The sequence below is a fragment of the Chionomys nivalis genome, chromosome X, assembly GCF_950005125.1.
Source record: "Chionomys nivalis chromosome X, mChiNiv1.1, whole genome shotgun sequence".
NCBI lineage: Eukaryota > Metazoa > Chordata > Mammalia > Rodentia > Cricetidae > Chionomys > Chionomys nivalis.
The window spans coordinates 18,104,614-18,121,903 of NC_080112.1; the positions used below are offsets into that span (position 1 = coordinate 18,104,614).

General features: G+C 39.9%; 1 protein-coding gene across 2 annotated transcripts in view; it reads right to left on the reverse strand.

Annotated features, from left to right (window-relative positions):
- LOC130867405 (integrator complex subunit 6-like) overlaps nt 1-17,290 on the reverse strand; it is a 56,833-nt gene that overhangs the window by 12,584 nt on the left and 26,959 nt on the right. Inside the window, exons 7-11 of one of the 2 annotated variants that reach the window (XM_057759372.1) lie at nt 14,226-14,389; nt 10,628-10,780; nt 6,295-6,427; nt 2,364-2,458; nt 1,286-1,396 (exon numbers count right to left, since the gene is read on the reverse strand). In XM_057759372.1, the coding sequence (XP_057615355.1) occupies nt 1,286-1,396; nt 2,364-2,458; nt 6,295-6,427; nt 10,628-10,780; nt 14,226-14,389 (656 nt within the window). The remainder of the gene's footprint in view (nt 1-1,285; nt 1,397-2,363; nt 2,459-6,294; nt 6,428-10,627; nt 10,781-14,225; nt 14,390-17,290) is intronic. The other variant, XM_057759373.1, reaches the window with a different exon arrangement.

Sequence of the window (17,290 nt, forward strand, 5' to 3'; positions counted from 1 at the left end):
CACTTGGATTAGTTTCAACTCTGTTCACTTTTCTTCCTTTGTGGCCATACCCTGACAAAGCCTTAAAGGCCAAACATAAACATCAAATTAAAAAAAAAATCAATAGATCAATAAAAAGATAAATAACCAAAGTCTTTACAACAACAACAACAAAAATCTATTAGCAGAGAGGAATGCGGGTTAGGGGGACTTGTTAGGTCAAAAATCTGGGCTTGCCTTTATTTTCTTTTGCACTTATGAGCACGCTGGACTAGTATGCTTCTGTAAGCTTTGGAAGGTGCTTTAAGGTTTTGGTCATTCCTAGCAAGGCCTGCCAGCATCCCAACTATGTAGGCCTATAGGTCCCTTAGGAAAATTTGAGATACTTTGCGTAATATTCAGTTTTCTAAAGGCCAAACTTGCAAACAGACTCAGCTGGAAATGCTGTGGTTGCTGCAAATGCTACTTCCTACTTAAAAAAATGTATGTGTGAATAAGAGCGTAACACTGCTGCATTAATTTATCACAGAACACAATTGTATGCAGCAGCGCTCTAACTCGGTAGTTTCCAATTATCTCCATCCTACAAGAATGGTCTAGGTACAAGTGAGAAATATGATAAGGAGGGCTGAGTGGAAGATGAGGTACTAATTAAGAGGGGCAGGCAAGGGACAAGGTGAACAATGGTGAATGAGGTGGGGTCTAAAGGAATAGACGAAGGGCAAGAGAGGAGGAAGAACTCCACTCTCCTGCTCCCCTCGGGGTCTATCACCCTCCAGGTTGAAGAACATTGGTCTCATGTCCGCCCTGCCGCTTCTCCAGGGAAAAGCAGGCAGCTGTTTATCTAAGGGCTGGCATGTGAGTTTAAGAACTTAACATGCTGCCTGAAAGCGATTTCAGGGAAGGCGTATTGAACCACACCAGACCTTGGTGTGCTGACTCACAAAAGGGGGAGGCTCTAGGCAAGTGAATTGAGGAGAGACTAGTTGGAGCACAGACAAAATATGACCCACAAGAGAACCCTGTGAAGCCTCTGCCCCTCTTCGGCCACAAAATATCAGCCAGCATATGGGCAGAAGAAACTGGCAGGCAGAAGGAGAAATGGTACAGCATCAAATGATACTGACAGACCCTTAACTGCATTTAATGGTGAAGCTAGAAGCCATAGAGAATCACATTATTACTAATCCATAAAGTGTAGAGATATATACACATTTAAGTTGAAAAGTTACAATTACACTAAAGAATAAGGAAATGCACTTCTGAGGGCAAAGGATTTTGGTTTGTTCGTTTTTACCAATACTACCTGTTGGCTGAGTTTTTTAAGGTAAGAGATAACACTGTAACTAAGTCCACAATCTAAATTATCTGATATCAGATTTGGAGCTCCCATCATCCTTAGTGCTTTCTTTAATGGCTATAAGGAAACAAAATACACAACAGTAAGAATAGAATAAATCTTAAATACTCAAAAGTTCAGTTATAAGGGGCAAGGGGACATGATTCATTTCTTAGAAGTCAAGGTGCTGCACATAAAACCAAACATGGAACATTAAAAAGTGGCAATGAAAATAGCAGAGAAGTAAGGAGCAGAAAAAAAAATCAGAAGAGACTGGGTAAGAAGAGCAACTAGCAGCCAATTCAAATAAGTACATTGCTTTCGGTCTTAACCCCCATCATTGACTCACTTCCCATAGCATATGATTGCAGAGCCCACACTTGCCATGGTAAATAGCAACACAGCCCACTTTCCCCTCCCAGCAATACCAATGGTCCCCTCGAAGACTCTGCCTTTTCACCTCTAGAAACTTGGCATTAAGTTAGGACAGCAACCCCCGAAACGGCCTCGATCGTCTCGATTAGGATTATATGACGAGTTCAGATCATTAGGCATCATTTTCTCAAAGTAGAAAAGCCAGAATGAGGCCACAACATGCTTTCTTCTTTATCGCCAACGCCCCCCCCCCATCAAGTGGTGTCAGGATGTAATTTAACTTCTTCCAAGTTTTGTTTATGTACTGAAAAGCCACATTGAGTTTCTAGAGCTCAAAAGGGAAGGTGATGTAACATGAATTGAGACATATTTGCTTTTACATTCCAGAACTACAGTTTTATAAGCTTAGTTTTTAATAAGAGAAACATAGATGTGCTTATAACAATGACCATGGCAGTTAAAACTAAAGGAAACAGAAACACAATGCTCTTTTGTGCGGCCATGTCATCTCCATACTCTTTCATATGGCTTGAGAAGACAGTGGCGACACAAATATTCGTAAAATAAGAAGAGTTAATCTTCTTGCAGGGGTAAAACTTTAAACTCCTTATTTCTTATGACAAGAATCATCAGTGACAGTTAATATATATGTACACACACAAATACATACTATTAAGTAGTATGGAGGCAGGGTTTTTAAGTAGCCGTCAAAAGCCTGTCGCCACTTCACATTTGGCTTAAGCTTGTGAACTTTAAACAAGTCATCTGTAACACAAAACCAAGGGATCATGTTAGTCCAGAGCCAGCTTACAAGATCTAAAATCAAGCAACTAACATGTAGAAATAGGAGCTGATTCAGGCCATATGAACATTTCATCGCAATTTATCTGGCTGTCCTTCCTGGTCGTTGTAGCTACCAAAGTTCCATATAGATGGTCTTCAAGTTACAATAGTTCAATTGAAGGCTTTTTTAAACCTAAAGATCGTGGGATACCCTGCCCTCTCTTAGGACTGGAGGGGGAAGAGGGAGGGTGAGTGGAGGAGTGGGAGGAAAATGGGAGGAGGTGGAAATTTTGAATGGTATTACTTATAAAGCAAAAAATAAAATGTTTGAAAAAAAAAAGATCGTGGGGCACCACCACAGCTGGCTTAATATGACTCTTGAACACCATGGACACCAATATAACTCAAGATATTTCCCTTAAATATGCAGACATTGCCTATCTTTTAATATATAAATATAATTATTTTAGTACTCTAAAAATACATATTATACATATGGCATGAAAACTTACAAACACCCTCTTTATTTCCTTCCAAGTGTGAGAAAAAGATTTCTACCTTACTAATTCAAACTGGTATCCCCAGCTATCAAATCTACCTGCCATCCATCCGTACTGTAAAGACAGCAGATAGTATCAGGTCATCCTCTATTGTTCCTCTAAGCTCCATTAGGGAAATATTTTACTTACAGAGGAAAAGAATGCATATGTTCTCTCCAAATAGGTCTATTCTTTAAAAAGTACTTTGGTTAGGAAAAGCAACCGGATATTTTCTTCTTTTTATTACCCTAATAAATTATTTACTCCCTGGGAAACAAATTCTAATAAATTTACAGTCATAAAAAGCAGGTCTTTTGTTCTTTTTAATTTTTGGCAGTAGAAAGCAAAAGAAATCAGAAGGTGTCCTTGATGGAAGCCCTCAGGCTTTTGACACACCACTCTTGTCTTGACAGGAAGCAATGAAATGCTACAGAAAGTCCCTGCTATCCTGTGCTGGTTCTTGAAGTCTTTTGAGAATTATGTGGAGGCTTGAAAAGTCTACAAGAGCTGGACTGGAGCTCAGTGGTATACCACTTGTCTAGTCTATGAAACGGCTTGTTTTTGATTCCCAGCACTGGGGAAAAAATGAGACAAGACATAGACTAAATCAGCTTCGACGCAAAGCGTTTGCCATTGCTCAGTGATGAAGAACACTAACTCGCTCCTCTTACAGAGGATCCGGGTTTGAGTCTCAGCTCAGAAGAGCATACAACTTTCCATACATGCAGTTCTTTTTTTTTTTTTTTTTTTTTTGGTTTTTCGAGACAGGGTTTCTCTGTGGCTTTGGAGCCTGTCCTGGAACTAGCTCTGTAGACCAGGCTGGTCTCGAACTCACAGAGATCCGCCTGCCTCTGCCTCCCAAGTGCTGGGATTAAAGGCGTGCGCCACCATCGCCCGGTCGATACATGCAGTTCTAGGGGAATCTGAAGTTCTCTTTTTGGCTTCTGCAAACATTAGGCATGCATGTGGTACATAGACAAACATGCAGGCAAAACACCTCTTATACAGAAAATAAATTCTCTTTTTCTAATTTATTTATTTATTATGTACACAGTGTTCTGTTTGCATGTATGCCTGCAAGACAGAAGAGGGCACCAGACATTCAGGCAAAACACCTCTATACATAAAGTAAGAAATTCTCATTTGTTTGTTTATTTATCTAGGATGCAGTGTTCTGTCTGCATGTATGCCTGAAGAGCAGAAGAGGGCACCAGGTCTCATCTCATTACAGATGGTTGTGAACTATCATGTAGTTGCTAGGAATTGAACTCAGGACCTCTGGAAGAGCAGTCAGCGCTCTTAACTTCTGAACCATCTCTCCAGCACCGCCCCTCCAGCTGCAAACAATAAATTCTTAAAAAGAAAATAAAAACTAAAGGTATTACTTATTCTGTTTTTCTGATCTGTTTACATCTAAAAGTCTCTACTATTTCCATCCTTGTCCACACAGAGAGCTTGAGGCCCGCTGGCAATAAGCAGTACTATAAGACAGAGAAGAAGCCTATAAACACTATCGTGTATTATTTGTCTTTCTCCTTGGTTTCCTAGCATGACATTCTCCAGCACAGTGCCAATAGTTAGCAAGAGTGGTTTGTACATAAATATTTTACTCGGGGAATAGGTCTTACGGCATATACTTTCATTATAAAAATAACAATAAAAGGGAAACTTTGGAAAGACATGAATAGGGCGTGTTTAGGGCAAAAATTGGAGTGATGTTTCATTGGTGTACACTCATGAATACTGCAGATTAAATATGTGTAGCTTTTGTATGCCAATCCCAGGGCAATAAAGTGGGTCAAAAGGACACTGAAAAATAGAAAAATAACAACAGTCTAAATGAAGATTACTCTGTTGTCTTTACTATGTATCGTGGAAATTGAGGACATTTTGGAAAAAAAGGATAGATTAATACATAAAATAGAGACATATTAGTAATTTAAGAAGGATTTATTTATTTCTATTTTAGGCATCTGGCTGTTTTGCCAACATGTATGTCAGTGTATCACATTCATGCAGTGCTCTCAGAGGCCAGTAGAGGATGTCAGATTCCTTGGAACTGGAGGTCAAAGTAGTTGTAAATTGGTAAACCTGTGTCTTCTGGAAGAGCAGCAAGGGCTCTTAAAGACTGGGCCACCTCCCCTGCCCTTTTATTGTAATCTTACTATCCTCTAACGTACAGCCTATACTCTTAGAAAGAACTTATGTTCAGGCTGGACTAAGAAACAAAATAACTTAAATATAAAAAGCAACCACGCTGATATATTTATGATGACCTACTTTCAAATTTCTTAAATAGGAACTTAAATACTGCCTTTTAAATACATCGTACATTAATAGTACTGTGATCAAATTTTTTAAAGGTTTCATCTTTTAAGCAAAAACTTAGAAACCCTCACATCCCCCCCAAAAGACCCTCAAAACTTTACAACTAGAAGGATGTAAAGAAGTATATTACTCTAAAAAGATACCGCTCTCCAAATGAAGGGTACACATTTTTAACAGCATTGAGTAATGGCTGCTTAAGTTGTTCCTTTAGAATTTTGTCATGGAATCAATCCATAACCTCTAAACCTGCTTAGTTGAATTGACTCTTGTACCTTTCTTTCTTCCTCACTCTGTTTTTAAAGTACGTAATATTCTGTGGAGGAAGGAGTGTAGTACAGTCAGTAGCCTCACAGAAGCCCTGGCTTCTAACAAAAGCCATCCAATTCCTCTCCAATAGCCTCACAGAAGCCCTGGCTTCTAACGAAAGCCATACAATTCCTCTCCAATAGCCCTAGTTTTGGAGCTAGAGAGACATTTGAGAAAGTGCTGTGTTTAGGGTTCCAGATAATCTCAGCAAGTTCCAGATAGACCAAGACACTGAGTTTCAAAAACAAAAGCGGAAGGTGATTCACAAACCCATCTGACATAGACCTATGGCCTTCACACATACACACACACACCACCTAGTTTTCTGAGAGCATTCAAACTCATCTACAGAAAAGCCAAGATTCTCAAAACTGGAGAAGAGAGGGTAAATAATGGAGTTTGCAAACGTGAGGAGCAGTTAAGGTCAGGTATCTAGCTCATCTATTTCAATTATAAGCAAAACAAGAAGAAAGTCAAAGAAAACAAAGTTCTATCTATCCAAATCAGTTTTCACACATTTATTTACGCTAGTATTGGTTATTCTTCGATGGAATTTGAACTTCTCATTAGTCTCCTATCTACTGGGTATTTTATTTTTTTTGCCATATTTTAAAGGTGACTAAGTAGCACATATATTTTACTCACCTAAAAGAGGAAGTAAAACTGGGTAGTTGTAAGGCATCACAAAGAGGTTTACACAAGTTAAAGTCGTACTAGCTTTTAAATAACCAAATGGATATCCAAGCTCATTGTATTTCCCACTGCTGGTGACAAACACCTAGGAAGAACAGGGAACAATGTACAGTTATGGCAGTCATTATTTTCTGTAAAGCCAAACTTACGGCAATACTCCACAGCAACATCTGTGGGCCAGCAATTCAGAAAATAGAGGAGGTATTTTTGCATAGGGTTATGTAAAAATAACATGCTAAATGGGCATATTCAAATTATAGCTATTCAATTATCTTACAAATTAAACCAGGTGATACAACAGCCACTCAGAGGCCACAGGGCACATCAACAATACCCAGAAATTCACTTGGTAGTGTAATGAAAAATGATGCTGAAATAGTATTAAGAATGCCAGCTTCCCAAAAGAACAAGGCATGATTACAGTAGACCTAGAAAAAAGGGACTATGGTTCCATGCCTAAAGCATACATTCCAAAAAGAAAGGCCATTTAAAAGACTGCGTAAAGAGTCCTCATGTGTACTGCTATTAAATCTTGCTGTTTCCTTTAGTCATTTTTCACTCAATAAGTAATTATAACCTATTACAAGACAGAAACTATTGCAAACTTTCTGAGGCAGCAAGGAGATGCTTCGCTTCAACCCCAAATGCATTTTCTTGGCTACATCAACTTAAAAGACTAGGACATGGGTTATACTCACATAACCATTTTTTGATTTATTTACTAGTACTCCTGAGTTGGTATGTACTATTTGTCAGCTTCCTTACACTTTATGCGCTGTGCCAGAGTCCTCCAGTCACCATGCTTTCTCTGTGTTCTTTGTGTAGACCCTGACTCAAATGAGTATAAGCTTTTAGAGGCCCGGTTCTATGCTTCCCAAAGTCCTTTGGTAGGATTCCTTAATGACAGCAATTCGTCATGCTTGTTTTTTGTAATGGCTATATAACCTACTGTTCAGGAAATTCCTCTTAAATCTATTTATTATGAAAATGTGCCAGTTATTGTGGCACATATCTTTAATTCCAGCACTTCGGTGGCAGAGGCAAGCAGATCTCTGCAAGTTCGAGAATAGTCTGGTCAACAGAGTGAATTTCAGGACAACCCGGGCTACATAGTGAGATCCTGTCTCAAAAAACAAAGAACCAAACAAACAAAAAAAAAAAAATAAGAGAAAGAAAAAGAAAGAAATCATAGCCGGGCGGTGGTGGCGCACACCTTTAATCCCAGCACTTGGGAGGCAGAGGCAGGTGGATCTCTGTGAGTTTGAGACCAGCCTGGTCTACAGAGCTAGTTCCAGGACAGACTCCAAAGCTGCAGAGAAACCCTGAATGAAAAACAAAACAAAAAACCCAAAAACCTCTCTTATGTAACTGATGACTCTATAAAACATTAGTGCTAAATATGATTCTAGATTTTTGTTGCAATTCAAACTTTAAACAGATAACTATAATAAAATAGAGTGTATTTTGTTTCCTAAGAAGGAGAAAGGATGCATCATGCAAAGTAAAAAAACAAATATGTGTGTGTGTAAGCGCAGGTGCATATGTATTTATAAGTGCACATGTATGTACGTGTGTATAGGCCTAGAAGTTAACGCTGTGCATTGTCTTCAATTACTCTCCACCTTATGTTCTGAGACATGATGTCTCGGTGAACCTGAAGCCCAACAATTCAGCTGGCCGGGCTGGCCAGAGAACTCCAGGTGCCCTGTCTCTACCTCTCTAGGCTGGAATGACAGCTACATGTTCTTGATGAGCGTTTAAAAATAGTGAGTGCTGGGGCTTGAACTGCAGTCCTCGTAGATGTGGGCAAGCCCCTGAGCAAGCCTGCTCCCAGCTCTAGAATAAGGTCTTAGGAAATGTCCTCTGGTTTGTTCTTATTCAGTCCCTCTGATCAATCAGATCAGATCACTAGAAGATCAGGACAAAGACTATGATATTTGAGAGGCTGTGGAGAAGTCAGGACAGATGTCTCAGGTTTCTTTTTTTTTTAATTTTTTTATAATTTATTTTTTATTTTGTGTTCATTGCCTACATGTATATCTATCTATATGAGGGTGTCAGAAGCCCAGGAACTGGAGTCACAGACATGTGTGAGTTGCCATGTTGGTGCTGGGAACTGAACCCAGGTCCCCTGGAAGAGCAGTCAGTGCTCTTAACGACTGAACCATCTCTCAAGCTCCTCTTGGGTTTCTTGAAGAAGATTTAGAAAGAGTATGCTATATAGAATGAAAGTTTATTTGAGAGAAAAGGTGTGATTTATAATTTTATTTAATTTTGTTGTAGAAATTCAAACCTCCTATTCAAACCAAAGTATTCAAAAGAAGAAGTTAGTCTTCTATTGCCTACATTTCTAGAATTTTAGGGGTAAGCAAGTACATGGCTTGGTGAATATTCCAGAAAAACGACCTACGTCAAGAAACCCAGCAAAACTGGCAACTCCTTCCTTCCCTTTCTGGCCACTACCCTGCAACCCTCAGGAAGAAACACTATTCTGCCTTCTGACGGAGGAAGTTAATTTCAGCTGTCTGAATAGAGAAAAGTACAAGTATACAATGGGTAATCTTTTTTGTTTGGCTTCTGTTCAATATTGTAGTTCTCAAACTTTTTAAATTTCTTTTTCTTTTTGGGCTGGGCGGTGGTGGCGCACGCCTTTAATCCCAGCACTCGGGAGGCAGAGGCAGGCGGATCTCTGTGAGTTCGAGGCCAGCCTGGTCTACAAGAGCTAGTTCCAGGACAGGCTCCAAAGCCACAGAGAAACCCTGTCTCAAAAAACCAAAATAATAATAATAATAATAATAAAATAAATAAATAAATTTCTTTTTCTTTTTGAACCAGATTTTTTCTGTGTATTAATCCTGGCTGTCCATGAAACTTGCCTGCCTCAGTCTCTCAAGTGCTGGGATTAAAGGCACATGCCACTACCACCCTGTAGTTTTGAAATTTTGTTTCTTACCCCTTCACATCCTTGACTCAAACTTGTTCCTTTTCTTTTGAACTAGCCTTAGTATCTTGAGAGAATTAAAGTAGCTTATAGATACAGTGCATCAGTGGTCGCACATTTTAGAACCAAACAGATGAGTGTCTGAAAGTGTTCCCTGTGTCAAGAGAACCTAAAAATTACTGACTGGTCCTGTAGCTCAGTCATAGAACGAACATCCTTGTAACGTGGAGCTTTTTTGTATCTAAATAAAAAAGCCACGATTTCAAAAGTCTAGAATTTTACAAGTCAAACCCAAGGACAAATCTATGAAGCCATGAGCAGATTCTTCTGACTGCAACACCGCACTTAGAAGAACGAGCGAATGGTACCCTACCCTGCACTTGCTCATCTCAGAAAATCCCAGTTGACCGACCCATCAGTGAGGCTTCTACTAACCACACTACTGTCTCACTGCATTATACTCATGCATAAAGGAAGCTCGAGTTTCTGGTTCTTGGCCCCAAATATACAGGACTTCTCATTTCTCTAGTTCAAAATAAGAACCCGAGAGTCTTGCTCATACCTTAATCGAATCACACCCCATAGCTTAATGATTCTTAAGCTGGGGAACAGATAAAAATGGGTCTACCCAACCCCAGCTCCTTGAATGCATGGGTTCATCAGATTCTACTTCCATAAATGGCAATGCACAGTATGCTAATGTTTCATACCTTTCTAAAATTATTCTCTTGGCTATGTTTTTTATTTGATAGCCTTTAAAAAATACAATGTAATTATTACCAAATTTAAAACATTTTAAAATAATTTTTGTAAAGATTTTACAGTTCTTATTTTTATTCATTTATTTTTATTCATTTTTATGTGTATGTGTATTTTGCCTGTATGTATGTATGTATGTATGTATGCATGTATGTATACCACAAGCATGTGTGGTGCTCATGGAGGCAAGAAGAGAACATCAGATCCCAGGAACTGGAGTTAGAGACGGCTGTGAACTACCACATGCCATGCCATGCCACACCACGTGGGTGCTGAGTCCTGAACCTGGATCCTCCGCAAGAGCATTAAGTGTTGTTTACCACTGGGCCATCTCACCAGACCCTTATTAGTCCTGGCTGTCCTGGAATTTACTCGGTAAACCAGGCTGGCCTTGAACTCAGGGATCTGCCTGTCTCTGACTTCCAAGTGCTAAGACTAAAGGCTTGGGCTACCACACCTGGCCAGTATGCATTCTTAACTACTGAGTTATCTCTCTAGACCCCCCCACACACACACACAATTTATAACCAATTCCCAGATCCCAGAATGAGTATAGACCTTTGGATAGTAGGTAAGGATAGCTACCTGCCAGCAAGTATGAGGAGATTTTCTTTCCAGGATGTACTGAGTTAAGGGAGAAGGTTCAAGTTCATATTTGTCAAAGGGCAGTTTATCTATAACCATTGGTTCACAATCGACACAGGAAAACCTCACAACAGGATGAGATGTTCGTGGAGGCTAAAAAAAAAAAAAAGGAGGAAATACGATCAGATATCAAGCAAACTCACAATTGTAACCATTCTGAAAGCCCTGTTACATTTTTGGCAAACCATCACTAAGATACAGATTAGTATTTGAAGAGTTTCTAGAACTTTAAGAATCACCATGGGGGCGGTGACTCAAGTTCTTCCCCTCTGACCCCTACTTGGGATTGGAAGAGGGAAGATGAGCTAAAGCAGAGCTAGAATTGCAGTGACATAATAACTGCATTGATTGTGTTAAAGTAACCCGTATGGTCCATAAGATGGACTCTCACATTCAAACCCATTTTGTGAGCTTTAAGCATTCCTGAGTGTCGGTCTTCGATATCAGGAGGTTAGATAATTGAGATACCACTGAACAAGGAGAACCTCTAAACTTTTCTAATGAGTTTAGGCTACTAAGAAGCAAATGGAAAACCAGCAAAGGTACGGAAGGACAACATACACAATGATAATACTCAGATGCCCTGGTCACAACTTCAGGGCCTCAAAGGGATTTTATAGCACTGCTCATACCCACAGGTTTGTGTGCTTTGGGTGCAACTTCAAAGGCCTGTGTGTTTGGGGCACCACAGTAGACTAAGGGAGAAGCGATTTTATCACCAGGTTTGTCTAACTAGAGAACACCACTGAGAGAAAGGGGGGCAAGGGTTCAGAAAGGTGGAAGGCCAGTACAAGCATGATGAAAGCGGCTTGGCTTCCTTCACGCAAAGGGGAAACGAATGCATTTGGCTTTATCATTTATAAACTTATAAATGCTTGAGAGTTGACAAAAACAGCTCTTGAGTGAACTACATGCCAGGGAATGGTAACACAAACTGTGTATAAGTTACTGGAAATTTCTATGATTTTTAGCTTTCCCTTCTTTTAGTTTTAATCAGTCTTGTGAACTGTCTCTGATTTCTTAGATCTGAATATCTTTTTAAAAAAAATCAATAAACACCTGAATGAAATCCCCTTGCTAGCAACAATGAAATGAATCTGCCACTAAAGGGGTTTGAAGGGGCGATGGGCTGACAGGTTTGCCACCTCAGAGCCCTGGGGGAGAGAAGAGGAATATTTTCCCTCACCCACAGAAGCCGATTAAAAGCTGTCTGTTCTTCAAACCTTGCATGACTTCTCCTGCAAATCTAAGAGCCCAAACTGGTAGCCTTGGAGAAAATACAAGTCACTGTGGAAATTGCTAGAACCTAAAATGCAAATTAACCTGAATCAGGCAAGTCGCGCACTAGAGGAGCAATGCTATGGTTGTATTCCCCATCCTTAGCCACAGATTACACAGGAACTGCTCAGGCCTTCTTTCCTTGAGGACAGGGAGCAGAGTGTTTTCCTAAACACTATCCCTGAAAAACAGTCAATTCAACTGGTACTAAGAGTAACTATAATATCCAATCCTCTTCTACCAAATGCAGTTACAAAGTTATCTACTTTGCTTATAGATAATTTTCTAAGCATTACTAATCATTGAAAAGTAAATGGCTCACCAGGGCATGACTGACTATAGGTACTTGGGAAACTGAGTAAGAGCAACTGTGAGTTCAAAGCCAGCCTGGACTACAATATGAGAGCCCTTCTTAAGTAAAAAAAAAAAAATGTGAATTCATATGAAACCAAAGTGCTTTGGGCTGGGCGATGGTGGCACACGCCTTTAATTCCAGCACTCGGGAGGCAGAGGCAGGCGGATCTCTGTGAGTTCGAGACCAGCCTGGTCTACAAGAGCTAGTTCCAGGACAGGCTCCAAAACCACAGAGAAACCCTGTCTCGAAAAACCAAAAAAAACAAACAAAAAAAAAAGTGCTTTGATTAATAACATGGAATCAATAGAGTTGTCTATCAATAGGTGGATAAATGATACATAATGGAATTTCAGCCATAAAAATGAAACTGTCGCTAGGTGTGGTAGTGCACGCCTTTAATCCCAGAACTTGGGAGGCAGAAGCAGGTGGCTCTCTGTGAATTTGAGGCCAGCCTGGTCTACAGAGTGTGTTCCAGGACAGCCAGGGCTACACAGAGAAACCCTGTCTCGAAACACCCCTCAAAAATGAGTCTGTCAGCCGGGCGGTGGTGGCGCACGCCTATAATCCCAGCACTTGGGAGGCAGAGGCAGGCGGATCTCTGTGAGTTCGAGACCAGCCTGGTCTACAAGAGCTAGTTCCAGGACAAGCTCCAAAACCACAGAGAAACTCTGTCTCGAAAAACCCAAAAAAAAAAAAAAAAAAAAAAAAAAAAAAATGAGTCTGTCAAATTTGTAGGATAATGGGTGCGACTAGAAAACACTTTATTAAGCAAGGTAACAAAGGCTCAGAAAGACATATGCTCTCTCTCATAGTGAATCCCAGGTTTTAATGGTTAAATATGCATATCTAGATGGGAGAGCTGGGTAGGTAAAGGCCAGGAAACTAGGAGCCGATCAGATGGGGAAAGAAGAGGCCTTAAAGAAGCAAGGTGGGGAAGGCAACAGAATACACGAGCTATTAAAATAGAAGGGGGAATGCTGGGAGCAAAAGGCTAACATGGGGACAGGGCAAAGGGCTGTTAAAGAGGAACACAGGACCCTCAACCAAAATGAAGCGTGTGTGACAACAGCGTAAGGAAGCCTGTTACTTTGCAAGCGAATTTTGAAAACTGAATAATACTCTAAGGTAACCGAAAGGAACCAGCAAGGAAGAAATGAAAGTGTATCTAAATAGAAGCGCACGTATTTTTATCTGCACTTCCCTTCAAGGACAGAAGACAGCTGTTTGTTCACATTTTTCTCTTGCTCTCATCATTGAGAGCAGCTGCCAACTGCCCATTTTTACATTTTCATGCCTTGAAGTAATATTGACTGCACAAACCAGTCTTCCATTATTTTTCATCGTATTGTCCGCAGTAAACACGATGACGTATTCAGTATAGGGCTATATCCGCTTAGAATGTGTGAAGCCCTAGGTTCAGCTCCCAACATTGCCATGAAAAAGCAAAACAAAACAAGCAAAGCAAACAACAAATAAATAAACAGTGTGAATGTTACTTGGAAAAATATATCTTTTAGGAGGAAGAAGACATTAATATAATGCCCTCCTAATTTGCTTTCAAATGCATCAAAATAGCCATATCCAAAAATAGCTTCTTCTATAAATTATAAAAATCAATAAAAATATTTCAAACTTTGATTACACACACACACACCAAGTAAATGTACAAAAATATAAATAAAAGCAATGCTTTAATATCCACATGGCAAAGGTAGCAGTACAAAAGACTAAAAGGTATGACAAAATAAAGATCCTCCTCCTTTGCTTTAAGGCAGAGAACTAGCTGTTCAATAAAAGATGGGAACCAAAGACTAGGGTTAAAAGCCTCTAGCTATTTCAAAAGCTTTACTGTCCTAAAATTAAAAAGCCAGATCAGTGCTTACCCTTTTTGTTTATAATACTTACTAGTGAAGGTAAATTCTGTTCTGGCCAAAAAGATTCTGGAATTGGCCAGTGTCCAACAGGAACGCCAGTTTTCGAATTAGGTCGCACATAGATGAGTTTATGGCAGCTATGCCATGGCTGGGCAGCAAATAAGTTGCTTGGCCTACACAGATCCATCAGTCCGTCTGCAAGAGAAATACGGGACAGGAGGCATGACTGTTTTTACAGTTTCTCATCTTGTGCACAACTTTCAGTTTCAGGCAAAGGACAAACTGAAATAAAAATATGGCTTAGGAAAAATGAAAGAAGGAAAAGGCAGTGACAGAGAGAGAGAATGTTAATCTAATTTGCCCTTGAACTCCATGCCTCTCACTATTCTTAATGTGCTCTGAAAATATGAAGTCGTGTGGAAAACTAGTGCAAAACTAGTTTTATATTTTTTTGAGACCTGGGCACAAAAACTAAGCACATCACAATACAACGGTCATTTTTCAAGAACTTATTTACCAAGTTAGGCAACGGAAATCATTTGTTCTCTGGGATTTACATCTTTGGGATCCCGCAAAATAGATCATAAATTCCATTTTTGCTCTACACTCAATGACCCCCAAAACAAAACATACGCTTCCTAAATTTCCTTGAACCTCGAGACTATGTTGGTGGTACAATCTGTGTATACATAGGAGTGGGGAATATAAAACAAACGGCTCAAGGCTGTTGAGAAAAAATACACCCCATTTTCTCCATGCACCATCAAAATTCTATGTCATCTGACCACATATAATGCAGAGGAATACACCATTAATGCATTTTAATTATTTAATTATTTAAATTAGCTTGCTTTTTTTTGCCCCTTCTGGGGGGGGGAAAACCTTATGTCATTATTTGCTAGTCTAAATTATAATTAGGAGGACATTTTAGTTACTTGGGTGTCAACTTTCTTAAATAACAGAAGATTTGATTTACTTATTTTGGCATTATTTTTAAAAAGTAATTACTTCAGATCAGGAGATTTTTCAGGGATTCACCAGGCTCTAGCAAAAACATAGAAATACATTTGAGAATCCCTCTCCAGTTGGGCACACGAGGCTGGGGATGCCCATCTTTCTGAGCAAAGTATTACTTTCTTTTATCGGATTCTTTGAGTCTACAGAACTTTGGACAAAGAGGAAAAACTGGCAACAGAAAGAAAATCTGAGCTACTTATATGACAGCAAATGCAGCCAGTATTTCCATTCCTCTTAATGTTAGGGCAGTAAACACAAAATGATGGGTGGGCAGTCGGTTGCCAGCGCTACAGCACACCCTTCCCTGTATGGTTGATTCAATATATGCTGTGAGGCCCCAGTCTCCTTTGGCAGATAGTCTTTTTTTTTTTTTTTTTTTTTTTTTGGTTTTTCAAGACAGGGTTTCTCTGTGTTGCTTTGGAACCTGTCCTGAAACTAGCTCTGTAGACCAGGCTGGCCTCAAACTCACAGAGATTCACTCTACCTCCCGACTGCCACTGCCTGGCTAAAATAGTCTTATCTTAAGAATCTAAGAAACTCCTGAAATTAGGCATAAAACTTTATGTATGTGGCTTAAGCCCTTTTCTCCAGGGAAAGGAATCTAGACTCTTTCAACAGTTTCTCAAAGGGATACAAAACCTAAAGAGTAAAACAAGTCAAGAAACATAAGATCAAAATTGTATCCCTTTTTTGCCATGTATAGTGAATCCCTTTGGCCTTACCAAAGGGAATCAGGGCAAGAAAATACCATGCATGGTAATAATAAAATCTCAGTTTTTTGGTCTCTAGGTCTCTCTCTCAGTCTCTTGGTCTGTGTGTGTCGTGTGGTATGGTGTGCTCTGTGTGTATGTGTGTTTGTGTCTATGTGTGTGGTATAGTGTTTGTGTGTGTGGTGTTACAGTGTGGTGTGTATATGTGTGTTTGTGTGTGGAGTGTATGTTTGTATGTATCTGTGTGGGGTAATATGGTGTGGTGCGTATGTTTGTGTGTATGCGTGTGGTGTGGTGTGGTATGGTGTGCTATCTGTGTGTTTGTGTGTACGTGTGTGGCGTGTTACAGTGTGGTGTGTATATGTGTGTTTGTGTGGAGTGTATGTTTGTATGTATCTGTGTGGGGTGATATGGTGTGCCGTGTATGTTTGTGTGTATGCGTGTGGTGTGATATGGTGTGCTATCTGTGTGTTTGTGTGTGGTGTGGTACAGTGTGGTGTGTATATGTGTGATTGTGTGTGTTGTGGTACAGTGTGGTGTGTGTATGTGTGTGGTATGGTACAGTGTGGTGTATGTGTATGGTATGGTGTGCTATGAGCTTGTGTGTGTTATGTGGTGTGTGTTGTGGTACAGTATGGTGTGTGTGTTTGTGTATATGTGTGTGATGTGGTACAGTATGGGGTGTGTGTATGTTTGTTTATATGTGTGTGGTGTGACATGGTGTGCTCTGTGTGTGTCATATGGTATGGCATGCTATATGTGTGGTATGGTATGGTGTGCTGTGTGTGTGTGTGTGTGCACACACCCATGCTAAGACAATGGAGAAGCAATAACAAAGAAGAACGCTTTAAGGAAGTCCTGGACGGTGTCACCATAATGTCATTTAGTACCCCTCTGATCCTTCTGAAACCCATTCAGAAACATCCATTTGACAAACCATCTGGAGCTTCACTATTGTTTAACTTCCTTATGCAAAATTAGCCAATGATTCTGTATTTTTAGATGCCAAATTTTCTGTAAGATCTCATTTGAAGAGAAAACAAAACATTCTGCAGTTAAAGAATGGTCAAGAAGATACCAATATACAACCTTACAGAATACTGTAAGTTCCTGAATAAACATTCACACTCTTTTGCTGTGGAATGGTAATTAACAGAGATTTCTATGTTTCTTTTGTTTTGTTTTGCTTTCTTCAAGACAGTTTGTTTTTCTCTGTGTAGCTTGAGAGCCTGTCCTGGAGCTCACTCTGTAGACCAGATTGGCTTCGAACTCGCAAAGATCCGCCTGCCTCTGCCTCCCAAGAGATGGGATTAAAGGTGTGCGCCACCACCACCTGGCTTAACAGAGATTTCATGAAGATACTTTAGCA